At 33.0% G+C, this 14608-nt stretch overlaps 4 protein-coding genes across 5 annotated transcripts; 3 read left to right on the top strand and 1 right to left on the bottom strand.

Annotated features, from left to right (window-relative positions):
• The first annotated feature begins 646 nt into the window (after positions 1-646).
• Blw (ATP synthase subunit alpha blw, mitochondrial) lies at positions 647-3726 on the top strand. The gene is made up of 8 exons (XM_078185766.1): positions 647-835; positions 1165-1278; positions 1456-1805; positions 1878-2234; positions 2339-2720; positions 2789-2933; positions 3105-3222; positions 3300-3726. Exons 1-8 carry the CDS (start codon positions 770-772, stop codon positions 3412-3414), a joined length of 1647 nt encoding a protein of 548 aa, XP_078041892.1. The 5' UTR covers positions 647-769; the 3' UTR covers positions 3415-3726.
• On the bottom strand, positions 3723-5892 carry LOC144472563 (elongation factor Tu-like). The gene is made up of 4 exons (XM_078185767.1): positions 5157-5892; positions 4513-4884; positions 4220-4411; positions 3723-4148 (listed from the first exon to the last, which is right to left on the bottom strand). Exons 1-4 carry the CDS (start codon positions 5691-5693, stop codon positions 3846-3848), a joined length of 1404 nt encoding a protein of 467 aa, XP_078041893.1. The 5' UTR covers positions 5694-5892; the 3' UTR covers positions 3723-3845.
• A 1043-nt stretch (positions 5893-6935) lies between these two features.
• Cdc50 (cell cycle control protein 50A) lies at positions 6936-10444 on the top strand. 2 transcript variants are annotated; one of them, XM_078186644.1, is made up of 5 exons: positions 6936-7165; positions 7522-8352; positions 8436-8601; positions 8993-9049; positions 9804-10444. In XM_078186644.1, the coding sequence occupies exons 1-4, from the start codon at positions 7114-7116 to the stop codon at positions 9003-9005; spliced, it is 1062 nt and encodes a 353-aa protein (XP_078042770.1). In that variant the 5' UTR covers positions 6936-7113; the 3' UTR covers positions 9006-9049; positions 9804-10444. The 2 variants fall into 2 exon arrangements, with proteins under 2 accessions (XP_078042770.1, XP_078042769.1); XM_078186643.1 differs by lacking the exon at positions 8993-9049 and having other exon boundaries at positions 6939-7165.
• Positions 10445-11286: 842 nt separating this feature from the next.
• On the top strand, positions 11287-14244 carry Rad23 (UV excision repair protein Rad23). The gene is made up of 6 exons (XM_078186091.1): positions 11287-11512; positions 11589-11661; positions 11895-12054; positions 12165-12341; positions 12552-12883; positions 12984-14244. Exons 1-6 carry the CDS (start codon positions 11447-11449, stop codon positions 13487-13489), a joined length of 1314 nt encoding a protein of 437 aa, XP_078042217.1. The 5' UTR covers positions 11287-11446; the 3' UTR covers positions 13490-14244.
• The last annotated feature ends 364 nt before the right edge of the window (positions 14245-14608 follow it).

A 14608-nucleotide genomic window follows, 5' to 3' on the forward strand; every position in this document is an offset into this window, starting at 1 on the left:
ATCTAATAGTATTTAAACAAACGATTCCATTTTTGTATTTTCATAATATTTTATCATAAAAAAATGTTGTTTTTTAAATGCATATGTAAATATATTATAGATGTGTATATTTTTATGTATTATTATGCATTTACCATTCTGTACACGCATTCCATGTATGTAAAATAAAAAAAGGTGTGCATTACAATTGTCATTTTAAAACAACGAAATGCAACTTTTATGCAGTTAGAAAACTATTGACATATTGACATTCGCGTTACAATTTGTAATTAGTTGTACATTCACATATTGTATATTTGTACATAAATAATTAGCTGATACAAACGTAATTCCAAGTTCTACGTTATTAAATAGAAATTGAACAATTGTCGTATGTACATACACACAGTTTAAATCTAAATTTCGCGCCCATGACTTGTATCGGGAATGTGTGCTATACATAACCTCGTATCCAAAATCTAATGTGATAAGACTTGTATGTATATTAAATATTTGTTAATCGCGTACATTATTTTATAAGAGTTTATTTTATATATAAATTTCATAGAAGTTTGTGTACATAATATTAAGCGAAAGATAAATCAGTTTGTGGATTAATATATGCATCTGGTTTCGAGATTACGGCGCAGGTCGATGGATATCGACTTCCTGCCGGTGTGGATGTCAGAGTGGGGTTGAACGGGACGTTCTTCTGCTGGTCCCTGTCCTAACTTGTCCGTTCTTCGTTACTGAATTCGTGGTCCGATTGACGGGCTTTCAACACACCAAAATGGCTCAACTATCTCTACGTTTGGCTTCTTCGATAGCAAGACAATTACCGAACGCTACGATCCAGGTAATATTTGTCATCAGAATCTTTTTTCAAACAATTCATCAACGAAAGCAATGCTCTATCGAACACGCCGACATTTTCCACTTTGGGACAACTGTTCGATCTCGTGTACCTCTTCAACAAATTATTTCTTTAGCGAAGCAAACACTATTTTTGTTAGCTAATACCAATCTTTGTCAAAATTTCATGACAATTGATGTATTACTTTCATCCAACAAATTTTGCTTATAGTCTATTACATAAACTGAAGGATAATAAGTTATGTAATATGTATTTGAATTGTGCTGTATCTGGAGACTATAACAACAATAAATTAAAATTTCATCTTATAGGTAAAATGGCCTGCTGTCAGCATTGCTTCATGCAAATACCATGTATCCTGCAGCCGCAGATCTGCAGAAATTTCTTCCATTTTGGAAGAACGTATACTTGGTTCAGCTCCAAAGGTAATAAAAATATAATAAATTATGTCATTGATTAAAAACACATTCATCAATGTGCATATAAATTATAAATTGATTTTATAAAGTGTTATGTAATATTTAATGACATGTTAGTACTTCATGTCTATGTTACCTGAATGTAGCTTATTAATTTGGTATTTATGTTTAATGAAATTATAGGTGAATCTTGAAGAAACTGGTAAGGTACTGAGCATTGGTGATGGTATTGCTCGTGTCTATGGGCTAAAAAATATTCAAGCAGATGAGATGGTAGAATTTAGTTCGGGGTTAAAGGGTATGGCTCTGAACTTGGAACCTGATAATGTTGGTGTTGTCGTATTTGGTAATGACAGGCACATTAAGGAAGGAGACATAGTCAAACGTACTGGTGCTATTGTGGATGTACCAGTAGGTGAAGAATTATTGGGGCGTGTTGTAGACGCGTTAGGTAACCCTATTGATGGTAAAGGACCTCTTAACAGCAAATTGAGATTCCGTATTGGTACCAAGGCACCTGGTATCATTCCCAGGTATTCATTTTTTAATGTGAAAGCTTTAATGCATTTTTTCTCAAGTACGTTACTTTATGTATTTTTTTAAAGGGTGTCTGTAAGAGAACCTATGCAAACTGGAATCAAAGCTGTAGATTCTTTGGTACCTATTGGGCGTGGTCAGCGTGAGTTGATCATTGGTGACAGACAGACTGGAAAAACTGCGCTTGCCATTGATACTATTATTAACCAAAAAAGATTCAATGATGCAGGAGAAGAAAAGAAGAAACTGTACTGTATTTATGTTGCCATTGGTCAGAAGAGATCTACTGTAGCTCAAATTGTAAAACGTTTGACAGACAGTGGAGCCATCAATTACACCATCATTGTCTCTGCAACTGCTTCTGATGCAGCTCCTTTGCAGTATCTGGCTCCTTATTCTGGGTGTGCTATGGGAGAATTCTTCAGGTACTATTATTTTACAAAAAGTTTTATAGAACAGACAAGAAAATATTTGATTAAGAATAGAATTTCTAATACAAAGTACATTACTACAATTTTCTGTTCTGCAGAGATAATGGCAAACACGCTTTGATTATTTACGACGACTTGTCGAAGCAAGCTGTAGCCTATCGACAGATGTCTTTGCTGTTGAGACGACCACCAGGTCGTGAAGCCTACCCTGGTGATGTATTTTATCTCCATTCCCGTCTTCTTGAACGAGCGGCTAAAATGAACGAGAGTCTGGGAGGTGGTTCATTAACTGCCCTGCCCGTCATTGAAACTCAGGCTGGTGATGTGTCCGCCTACATTCCCACTAATGTCATTTCGATCACTGACGGTCAGATCTTCTTGGAAACGGAATTGTTCTACAAAGGTATCCGTCCCGCCATTAACGTAGGTTTGTCAGTGTCCCGTGTCGGATCTGCTGCCCAGACTAAGGCCATGAAACAGGTAATTTGCTACCTATACGACAGGGACTGTGTAAATAACTTTATCATTGGTTGTATTTTGCATTATAGGTCGCCGGTTCCATGAAACTGGAATTGGCCCAGTACCGTGAAGTAGCAGCTTTTGCCCAATTCGGTTCCGACTTGGACGCTGCGACCCAGCAACTCTTGAACCGTGGTGTTAGATTGACAGAGCTTTTGAAACAGGGACAATATGGTAAGATTCTTTAACAATAATACTATAGTAAATTTTCCCCAAATTGTCCTACAACTTTGAAACAGGAATGTATAACATGGGAAGAGTAGATATGATTATTCGAGCCTTGCGGTTCATTTTTATAGTTGTCAATTACCAGCAACTATATAAACGACTGTAATACTTTTTCAGTACCCATGGCTATTGAAGAACAAGTAGCTGTTATCTACTGTGGTGTCCGTGGATACCTTGACAAAATGGAACCCACAAAAATTACTGCCTTTGAAAAAGAATTCCTTGCACACATCAGGTAACTATTATTCGAAAGCAAATTTTTCTATCATCTTTACTTATATGCGACATTAATTTAATATTCTAATGTTTCAGATCTACCCAACGGGGTCTCTTAGACACCATTGCCAAGGAAAATACCATTAGCCAAGATTCTGACGCGAAAATGAAGAAAGTCGTAACTGATTTCCTTCAATCGTTCTCGGAATAAATTGTCAGTATAAATAAATAATATTTCTCTGCTGTGCAAGAGCCATGTGCAAATGATATTCATTATCATATTAGTTTTTAATTTGTATCATTTGCACATTATAAATATTATTACGAAGAAAGAATTCCACAATCGAACGCTAAACACGATAGTACTACACGAATACTTGTACTCATTACATGTTGATTGTTATAAAGTATCATAATTGGTTGTTGCCAACGGTTGCTTCTCCTAGACGAAAATTTCATACATAGCAGAAACGGGAGAAGTGTCACAGAGAGTTGAGTAATAAAGTTCTAGAATTTTTTCAAATTCGTCTTTATTTTCCTTAACATAAAAATACCATGCCTCTTTATACGCTCAAATATAGTTCAGTCCATATTTGCAACGCTTTCATGTAGTTAGAAACACAACATTGAAGATCTTTCAATTTATTGAGTTGAACGTTCTTGCGTAGATTTCCCATCTAAATTGAGTTTTACTTTATTCAATCTGTATTTATTTACTTCTATCGAATTGAACACCTTTAAAACTTGTCCCGCACCAATTGTCCGTTTATTTTCACGGACGGTAAAGAATTGCCCTTCTGTTATCGGCATACGAAAAACTGATGTCAACCTAGCATTTGTTATTTCTCCTGGCATTAACATATTAACTTGCTCTGATAATAAAAAGTCGAAACGACAGTATACGTTCCATGTTGAGCAATAAATCGTTGTACAAAATCCATTACGCTACAAAGTTGAGATACAAATTACACAGGTCGAAAATAAATTTATATCGAGTAATATTTCAAAATGCATACCGGTAATGAGTGATGACGTCCACCTTCTTGTGGAGTCAATAAGTAAAAGTTTACTTCGAAATGATTAGTTATATTTAAACTATTACTTTCACATACTATCATTCCCCTGCGTACAGAACTCAATTTAATACCTCTTATTAAGAGACCAACGTTCTCACCAGCACGTGCTTCTGGCACACTTTTCTGAAAAATCTAACAAAATATTTAAAAATTAATGAAAAATGTGGTTCTGCTAATAACTGCACAAGTATATCAAATATTCATATTCACGTATATATCTATAAATTGAATACCTGAATATCTGAAACATGAGTCTTCTTCTTTTCATCAAAACCCAATAAATCTGCTGTCATACCTTTTTTTACAATACCCTTTGTCAATGTTCCTATCACAACTGTACCTCTGCCTGGTACAGTGAAGATATTATCGATAGGCAATACAAAAGGAGATTTGTAATCCCTTTGTACAGTTGGGATATAATCATCTAATGTATCCAATAATGATTGTATAGAAGGAACTCCGATTTTCGATTTATCTCCGTTTAAAGCAAGCAAAGCTGAACCACGAATAAAGGGAGTGTCTACACCATCATATCCATAATCAGTTAGCAATTCCCTCATTTCTATCTCCACAAGATCGCTAATTTCATCATCTACTAAATCAATCTACAAATTATTTTTCATGTACATATTATAGATGTCAAGAAAGGATCTGCTGTGGTGAGGAGGCAGCTTCACTTTCAGGTAATTTAAATAAACTAGCAAAAAGTAATTAAAAATTAAATACTGTGTAAGTATTATGTTATTATTTTGTAGTCACCTAATATTCGTATAAATAAACTTTTACTATACCTTTTCTACTGCTATAACAAATATAATTTAAATATTGAAGCTACCTCTCCCTATTGTTGAAAACTTTTCAAATATCTCTGTCTTACCTTATTTACATATACAATAATATGTTTAATCCCAATCTGTTTGATTAATAATAGATGTTCTTTGGTTTGTGGCATAGGACCATCATCAGCAGCAACTACTAAAATTGCTCCGTCCATCTGGGATGCTCCACTGAGCATATTTTTAATATAATCAGCATGACCTGGACAATCTGTATGAGCATACTGTCTTTTCTTAGTTGTATATCCAATGTGAGCAATATTTATAGTAATGCCACGTTGCTTTTCTTCGGGTGCTTTGTCAATCTCATCATATGATACATATTTACAATCTTTGCTTATTTCCGATAAATATTTCGTTATGGCAGCTGTTAATGTTGTTTTACCATGATCTACATGTCCTATCGTGCCAATATTACAAATCTCTTGTTTCACAGACTTTGCAGTGCTACAATAACGTTGGGTATTCTGTTTAACGAATTTTTGTAGATTGCTTCTACATGTTATTACTTGGGATGTACTATACTTTTTATATAAATGTATGATACCTTGTTGAGGTTTCAATAATTTATAAAACATGGTATTTCTACGAATATTTTCTTTTATTATTATGTTTTATTTATGCATATTCATCACCAAACAAACCCTTTTTATCAAATATTACATAAAAACGTAATATTCTAAATTCTATATGCCCTTCGTTAATTGCTTTTTCCCCTAATTGTGCCGTAACTATTGTTTTTTAATGGCTCTGTATTTTGCACACATGGATAACGGTGACGCTTCAATGGTGAAAATGTGAAACTTTGTTTGGGGTCCGTATATCATCAATTGGACTAGTGACAAAACGCTCAAACTGTTAGCCAAATTATCGACTGTTGATTTTAGGTTGTAGCTTAAGTGTTTAGCCACTATACCGATTGGCGCTGTCCGGACTCTAAAAGAAGCTTCAGATTTTCTTCACAAGAAGCACCTCCGTTACCTATGCTGTGGCGACAACCTCCGCCATTCGCCAACAGATGGATCCCTTTCTCGCAAGCTACTTAGATTGCCCCTGTTTCCCACAAAAACTTCCTAAAGACCGGTAAAAGCCCTTAGGTACGGTCCCAACTCAAAACTTCAACACATACAAACCTAACCAAAAAAAAAATAAAAAAAATTCCCGATTAAAGCAGGATTCCCTAGAAAAGCCTTACTGACGAGTCTACTAGCGCGACCGGGACGAAACAGGTCTCCCCCTTTTTTTCTCAATCCTCGTCGCTATCAAATTCACTAGACCTCTCTTAGAAACTCGCCGCAATTGGTGACCCTCGCAATGACACAACCTTCCAAGCCTGCGCACTGAACCTCAGTAGAGACAAGTCCCCACAATGTATACAGAATGCAGAAACGCCGGAAAACTTTAATTATGACAAAAATAGGGCATAAAACAATAAATCAAAGGCACAGTATTGTTCAGGAGAATTTATTGTATAGGCCGCATCTCAATCCATTAACAAAGATAGATATAGAAATTTTCTTCACTTTAATTGACTGACGATTCAATGCTGAGACAGTATCCACTGCGGATTTGTTTCGTAGTAAAAGAGTGGGGATGGGCGCGCCAGCATAAGGAGTAAAAAAAGCATGTAGAAGTAGCTCCCCATTGCCTGTATATGTGACACACAATTTGTTGGAGCAAAATACTATAATTAAATTGTATCGATTCGATTTTTTGCTCTTTCATTCCTTATTTTATATAATATTTATTTATTACACAATTCTGACAGAGATTTTTATGCATGTACAAATGTTCCTGTTCATTGCTGTTGTTCTGTTTATTGATAGTTCCATGTTCCATGGCCTATAGCCTACACCAATTACAATGTACGTGTATACCTACCATACAATGTACATTAGAAACGTCTGGTGACTAATTGATACAACAATTATCTTTCTACAAATGGCAGTTCTCGATTGTTGAAAATAGTAACGTTAATCGTTATTTTAATAAAGAAACATGACTTCCATCAGTGAAGTAAATTCGATACCTAAAACAAAGAAACCATCGGGTAAGTTTAGTATGTAAAAATCTATATGGTCTTCTTATTATTTAAAAAAAGTATTTCATATCCAAGACACTAATTTTATTTGATGTAATTTGATATAGTAACAAATTTAATGAAATGTATTGAACATTTCGTTTCACTTGAAATCTGAAAAGAACCTTGATGAATTAAATAAATCAGTCACTTTTACAAATTAACCTATGTACATTTATATTTACGTCGAGATCTATTATTTAATTCGAAATAATTTAATAATATTAAGAAGATCACATTTTTAAACACATATGTGGTGAAAGAATTTTTCACATAACCTTAATTAAACTGACAGTTTGTTATGACTTAATGTTTCCATTAAACAGACAGTGCATTCAAACAACAACGTCTACCTGCTTGGCAGCCAATTCTCACGGCAGGAACTGTGCTGCCTACATTTTTTGTGATAGGAATTGCTTTTATACCAGTGGGTATTGGATTGCTGTATTTTTCTGATCAAGTCAAAGAATATATTATAGACTACACAAACTGTAATTCTACGCACTATTTCCATGGTAGTGGAATACCTTATACATGTGCAGAATTTATTGCACAGAAGCCTAATCCTTCACCACCGTGTACTTGTGAAATAAAGTTCAAGCTACCATGCGATTTTAATGGAAAGATTTATATGTATTATGGTTTGACTAATTTTTATCAAAATCACAGAAGATATGTTAAGTCACGCGACGATAATCAATTACTAGGGAAATTAAGTGACACAGTCTCTAATGACTGCGAGCCATTTGCCTATGATAATAATAATAACAAACCAATTGTACCATGTGGAGCAATTGCCAATTCTTTATTCAGCGATGAATTATCATTATATTCTGTACAGCACTTAAAGAATGTTCCATTATTGAAAACTGGTATAGCTTGGCCTTCAGATAAGGCGATCAAATTTAGAAACCCAGAGGGTAACTTGACAGAAGCATTCGCTGGATACACTAAACCAAAGAATTGGACTAAACATATTTATGAGTTAGATCCAGATGATAATAGTAATAATGGTTTTCAAAATGAAGATTTAATTGTTTGGATGAGAACTGCTGCTTTGCCTACTTTTAGAAAACTTTATCGTAGGGTAAACCATTCAGTAAATGGATTCGGTGATGGGTTATTAAAAGGAGATTATGTACTTAATATTAATTATTGTAAGTAGAAATTATATCAAGTAAATGTATTTAATTAATTATAGAAAAATAATGTGATATGATAAATCTTTCTTTTTTTGTAGCATATCCGGTATCAGCTTTTGATGGGAAGAAAAGAATGATTTTAAGTACTACATCCCTTCTTGGTGGAAAAAATCCATTTCTTGGTATTGCTTACATAGTTGTAGGATGTATTTGTTTATTACTAGGTCTCATATTATTAGTAATACACATCAAATGCTCTAAAAGGTAAACATAAATGTTATGTATCTAATTATATCTATCTTGTTTCTCTTGTCACTAAGTGGTGTTATGCTTAAAAAAAGGCTTTTGATTAGAATTCAAAATCTTTGTACAAAAAAATTAAAGAATACAAATACCTAACAGTTAGGGGTGACAAGAATTGCATTTTTATAACAGTATTAATACATTCTTTATCCCAGAAAATATTCTAGAAATTTTATTGACAATTTGAGGAATGCGTGTATCAAGAATAGTAGTTTGATTAACTAAAACTACTAAAATTACTCTTAAATATGTATTTCTCTACCATGCTTCACTTTGTGAACCTAAATTCATAAAATTATATATCTTGAATTCAAAGTTAACAATAAACTATTATGTAATGTATGTTATACAGCAAACTAATGTAAAGATGACTGCAAGAAAGTATGCTTAGGGCACCGTAATTGTTCTTGTAAGTGTTTGTCATATTGTGTTATGTCTAATTCTGTACAAATGTTGTTGATACTCATTGTATGGTACATGTGATGTGCTTTATCAATTTTTCCGGAATGTTCATTCTGTAATGAATCATACATCTGATCCTGGGAATGTAATTTGAATTATTTACATTACGTGCATGTAGTATGTTTTACATATGCTGTTTCCAGTTGATCATGTGGCAATTTAATACTATTTAAATTAATCACTTTTTCTTCAGTAAATTAGTTCACGATTATTCCGAATGATTCTTTTATTTTTGTTAAAACTTCTGTAATGTGTACTTTACACCTTTTTTTTTGCTTCAAAAATATGTTTTGTGTATTATGTATGAGGCTAACATACTTCAGCATAGACCACATTTAGTTTTCTGTTCATGCATTGAAACCTGTTACTTTGACAAACTGAATATTCATCAATATGTTATATACCCGTTCAAAATTAGTTTCTAGAAATATAAAAATGAATGAAAATTTGTGTAGCATGTACACCCGTGGAAGGTAAACCCTGCAAAATTTACTTTATAGTAGCAAACTATTTATTAGAAATTTCATTACAATATTTTGTTTGCATCGAATGAATTTCTTTCTTGGCTTTTTCTATAAAAAGCGCTATAATATTTTCAGTTGTTTCTCAATATTAATAATCAAAGTGTACTCTTGATATGATTTATCTGAGAAACTTAATCGCAAATAATTGTAAATAATCGTGTCACGTTTATTTTGTAGTGCAACAGAGATGATTAACGTGACTCCAAATACGCCGTATCACGAATAATTACACACAGGCGTTCTCAACGTTTGAAGAGGATTACAGTCATACTGCATTTATTTTGTAAGTGTTACTAGAACATTTGTTAGTATAGTTTCTTTTATGGTGTAAATTTATGAAATTAAATATAGCAAACAGTTAAAAAGATACTATTTCTTGTTTAGAAAAGACAAAAATATATTTAAAAAATAGTTCAACAAAATCTTCTTATATTTACACCAACAATTAAACGTAATTTTTTAAATTTATAACGTACATTCTATCGATTATGTAAATGCTTTTTGAAATTATTAATACATTTGTAATACAAAAGCATAATTTAAAAACATTGATAACAGATTTAAATCTTGTCTTTTTATATACATGTGTATAAAGAATATGAATAGCCAAAATTTTTAAGTAATATGTACACATTAATATGTACATATTATAAAAATGTAATTAATAACAAGTGGATTTTCCATTAAATGTACACGTATTGAGATACTCAAAACAGAAATGTTACTAGCCCTGGAAACTTTACTACAACCAAAGATTTTATTATTATGTACAAACTACTTTCTTAAATACAAATAAAAAATATGATTTTTTTATTTGAGACAGTGAAATTATGTAATATCTGTGTAATAAACCTTATTGAGTATCTTAATTCATTGTTAAAATTTATTTAGTATGTAATGCATTTGTGTAACATGTATGTTTGCTTCGACATTTTCAAATAATTTGTAGCTCTACTCTAGTCGTTGATAAATGTATAAATGTATAAATAAAAACATTCTCATATTTATTGATACATACGTATATATTTATATATATAAACCCATAGATATATTTTCAGAGACAAGAAGCATTAATATTAATCTTTAATAAAATATATTGTTTATCAATTTGTTTCTACTTTAACTCTCCTTTATTTATTGTAACTACCATGCTATCTAAATGCTTTACGATAATTTGTGTAATCAGCGATTACTGATTACTAAACACCATCAACGAGTATGTCATGGAATCCTGCTAATTATATTATGGCACGTTTTAGGTATCAAACACTATATAAATTTTAAAGTAAAGTAATATTTTATTATTATTTTAAAAAATAAAGTTGAAGTAAAGATGTTCGTAATTAATGTCTAAAAGCATGTACCTCAAGTTTTGTAAAACTTTCCGATCGAAGTTCGCCCCGTTCGCGAGAATAGTTGCAGAAATTGCTTCATTCTGATTCGCTGACGATTCAATGCTAAGACCAGATTCACTGTGGATTGGATACGTGATAAAATGGTGAGCATGCTTGCGAAAAGCTAAGAGAGATAGGAAAATTGGGCAAAACCTGAGGTATTATTGTATGTACTTACATACTCTTATTTTAGTACACACTTTGCACACTCAATTGTTCGTTATTGAAAAGACTGCTTAATGTCATCATATGTTTTCAGTTGCATACATACTACCACGAGTTAGGCACTTGTGAGCTGCTCAAAGCAGTGCCGACTCATCGCCGAAAAGATCTTTACCAAAACATCTTTGTGGCTTTGTTACACAAGATTTGTCAAAGTTCCTTTCGTTAGCTGGCACCGTAGTCTTAATTTTTTTCTCTTTCAACATGATTATAACTCTGAAAAATTTGCAGCAACAGACGTTTACAGTGGAAATTGATCCAACGCAAACGGTAGGCGAATATAGTGAATACAAAATGTGTAGCTCCGTGAAGTGTAATATACATTCTAACAAAATTTTTTCCATAGGTAAAGGATCTAAAACAGAAGATCGAAACCCAGAAAGGTTTTCCAGCTGAACATCAAAAATTAATATATGCTGGTAAGCGATATGTCTTACATAACCTCATTTTCTTTTAATAATCGATTTATGAAATGTTTCAATTAAGTTACGATTTATTGTACTTTCCGTAGACTTACATCACTCGCTATCAATTTTAAGAAAGGATTTCGCCAAATTACAGCATATTCTAATTAATTTTTCAAAGTGATATTGTTTTCTTCTGATGATGACTTGTAATTTATTATTCTGTATTCGTGTTACTAATTTTACAGGAAAAATATTAACGGATGACCATCCACTAACAGAATATAATATAGATGAGAAAAAATTCATAGTTGTTATGGTAACGAAGCTTAAAACTGGCAGTAATCCATCGACTGCTGAAGAAGAACACACGGAGGGTGACAATAAAGAAGAAAGTAGTACAACCAGGTATAATATAGTGTTTTCAAGAATTTTATTGTTTCATATTCAAGTTGCAGCAAAATATGTTTATAACAATTGATATGCTTACTTGTTCTTGGTTTTACCTTTCGTCTTAGCTCAGCGGCACCACCTAGTACAAATCCAACTACTCAGCCTGCACCAGAGCCTGCTAGTAACGTACAGGAAGAATCCGAAACAAGTACTACCACCGAGCCTGTTGGAGGTCAAACCGAAAGTGCCTTGTTAATGGGTGAAGATTATAATGCTATGGTAAACAACATCATGGACATGGGGTCGGTATTTATTTTATAAAAATATATAACTCGCTCATTCTTATCTGAAAAGAACAATGTCTTTTTAATACCATCAGAATTACATTACTTTCACATTTTAAATACTTTAAAAGGCAATGGTCAATTTTACATAAGTTTGGACACCTGCATATTAAAAATATCTATTTATAACTTTCTAAACTCTTTTCTTACAAACTTAATTTACACCAGATACGAGCGTGATCAAGTGGAACAAGCATTAAGAGCCAGCTTCAATAATCCTGATAGAGCTGTTGAATACCTTTTAACCGGAATACCAGCCCAGCTCTTTGAAGATCCGCCAGAAGATCCACTAGAACTACAAGATGCGCTTCAAGATCATGCCCACCATCCGCTAGCATTTCTGAGAATGCAGCCTCACTTTCAACAGATGCGTCAAGTCATTCAACAGAATCCTCAACTCCTGAATGCTGTACTCCAAGAAATTGGTCAAACCAATCCTGCACTGTTACAACTTATTTCACAAAATCAAGAAGCATTTGTGCGCATGCTTAACGAACCCGGTTAGTTTTCTTGTATCATACATTGGAGAATTCAATTAATATAACGCGATGTAGTTTTCAAATATTGTCCTCCAATTTTGTATCTGTTATTTTTGAGTAGTAGAAACAACAGGTGGCACAGGTGCAAGAACCGCACCGGTATCAGCATCATCTATTACATCAGCGATTACTCCTGGTGCTTTAACTGGAAGACAGGGTGCAGGATTAGGAGGAAGAGTAGGAACTGGCGTTGGAACTGGGACTGGGGCTGGAACTGGTACTGGTATTGGTACTGGGACTGGGACTGGTACTGGAACTGTGACTGGTACTGGTACTGGAACTGTGACTGGGACTGGGACTGGGACTGGAACTGTGACTGGAACTGGAACTGGAACTGGGACTGGAACTGGAACTGGAGCCGGAGCTGGAACAGAAGAAGGTGCTGATCCTGCTAGCGGCGCCGTCGTGTTCGGTATAATTCAGATAACCCCACAAGATAGGGAAGCTATCGAGAGGTTGAAAGCATTAGGCTTTCCTGAACATTTAGTTATACAAGCTTACTTTGCGTGTGAGAAAAATGAAAATCTTGCTGCTAATTTTTTGCTATCACAAAGTGTTGATGAGTGAAGCAACGCACTTCATTGATTTCATAACACGGAGACTGATATAGGGTGGGTAATTACACAGGCGCCGCATATTACTTTTGACTGGTCACCTTTGTTTTGTATATAAGTATGCACACATATTTATATTATTTTTTATTAATTCTCTAACTAGATGTATCAGTTTTATTTTGCTGAATCCACAAAAATTCAATAAACTAATTTTATCGATTGCTCAACATATCAAATTATTTGTGGACTTAAATATTTTTATTTCAAGATATAAACTTTCATATATATATATATATTAAGATTGATAGACAATAGTTTGCATCAGTGTTATAATCCATCCTTGCAGTCTGAGAAATTGCCCTACAGCAACAAATTTTTGTTTTCTAAATATATGGAGCAGTGTAATTACATTTTTATGTAAGAAAGCCTGATTGTTTAATAAACTTGTATGAAGAAAATATAAATACATTATTGTATTTATATCTTATATAAAGTTACAATACAATGACGCACATACATGCAAATTTGTTTACGCTGGTAGAGTGTATTCAGAACGTATATATGTGTATAACACATATAATTTGTACATTTAGTAGGCTTTCTAATATAAAAATTATGTGAGTGCATCCGTATATGTATGACTGCATATGTATATATGTGTGTACTTGCGTATAACTTGCGCCTATGTATGTATGTATAAAAAAAGTCTTGTATTTTTTAAACAAAAGTTAAGAAGACAGTTGTTCATCAATAAAGCATTACCAATCATTTCATTTGTGACAAACTAACAAAATGTTAGAAATACTAAAAAGGAAATGAAAATTTTAGTAACACACGCATTCGAATCTTTTCAAATTTTGTTCTGGACCTCAATATTAAACCATATTTTCTCATTAAAAAAGGAAAAACAGTAGCTCGAATAATTTATGACTAGTTAATAAGTAATAAACATATACAAAGTATCTAAAACGCAGATGAATTCAAGGCAACTTATAAGAAATATGAATCTATAAAGAAAATTTGTAATTAACTTTCTATAAATGTGGACGCAATGAGATTATTAATATTATGAGAATGCATTCAACGTATTGTAGCCTTAATATAGTAATACGTAATATACTAGGAGCCGTTT

The sequence above is a fragment of the Augochlora pura genome, chromosome 7 (assembly GCF_028453695.1).
Source record: "Augochlora pura isolate Apur16 chromosome 7, APUR_v2.2.1, whole genome shotgun sequence".
In the NCBI taxonomy this organism is placed as follows: Eukaryota; Metazoa; Arthropoda; class Insecta; order Hymenoptera; family Halictidae; genus Augochlora; species Augochlora pura.

What these genes read in the sequence shown, in the direction of transcription:
- Rad23 (XM_078186091.1), top strand. Translation starts at nt 11,447, where the DNA reads ATGATTATAACTCTGAAAAATTTGCAGCAACAGACGTTTACAGTGGAA. An exon ending in AACAACATCATGGACATGGG is followed by an intron (nt 12,342 to 12,551) that starts GTCGGTATTTAT and finishes AATTTACACCAG; the next exon opens with ATACGAGCGTGATCAAGTGG. An exon ending in GCGCATGCTTAACGAACCCG is followed by an intron (nt 12,884 to 12,983) that starts GTTAGTTTTCTT and finishes ATTTTTGAGTAG; the next exon opens with TAGAAACAACAGGTGGCACA.
- Cdc50 (XM_078186643.1), top strand. Translation starts at nt 7,114, where the DNA reads ATGACTTCCATCAGTGAAGTAAATTCGATACCTAAAACAAAGAAACCA. An exon ending in TAAAACAAAGAAACCATCGG is followed by an intron (nt 7,166 to 7,521) that starts GTAAGTTTAGTA and finishes TCCATTAAACAG; the next exon opens with ACAGTGCATTCAAACAACAA. An exon ending in CACATCAAATGCTCTAAAAG is followed by an intron (nt 8,602 to 9,803) that starts GTAAACATAAAT and finishes TTTATTTTGTAG; the next exon opens with TGCAACAGAGATGATTAACG.
- LOC144472563 (XM_078185767.1), bottom strand. Translation starts at nt 5,693, where the DNA reads ATGTTTTATAAATTATTGAAACCTCAACAAGGTATCATACATTTATAT. An exon ending in TTATTGTATATGTAAATAAG is followed by an intron (nt 4,885 to 5,156) that starts GTAAGACAGAGA and finishes AATAATTTGTAG; the next exon opens with ATTGATTTAGTAGATGATGA. An exon ending in GACGTCATCACTCATTACCG is followed by an intron (nt 4,149 to 4,219) that starts GTATGCATTTTG and finishes TCAACTTTGTAG; the next exon opens with CGTAATGGATTTTGTACAAC.
- Blw (XM_078185766.1), top strand. Translation starts at nt 770, where the DNA reads ATGGCTCAACTATCTCTACGTTTGGCTTCTTCGATAGCAAGACAATTA. An exon ending in TACCGAACGCTACGATCCAG is followed by an intron (nt 836 to 1,164) that starts GTAATATTTGTC and finishes TTCATCTTATAG; the next exon opens with GTAAAATGGCCTGCTGTCAG. An exon ending in GAATTCCTTGCACACATCAG is followed by an intron (nt 3,223 to 3,299) that starts GTAACTATTATT and finishes CTAATGTTTCAG; the next exon opens with ATCTACCCAACGGGGTCTCT.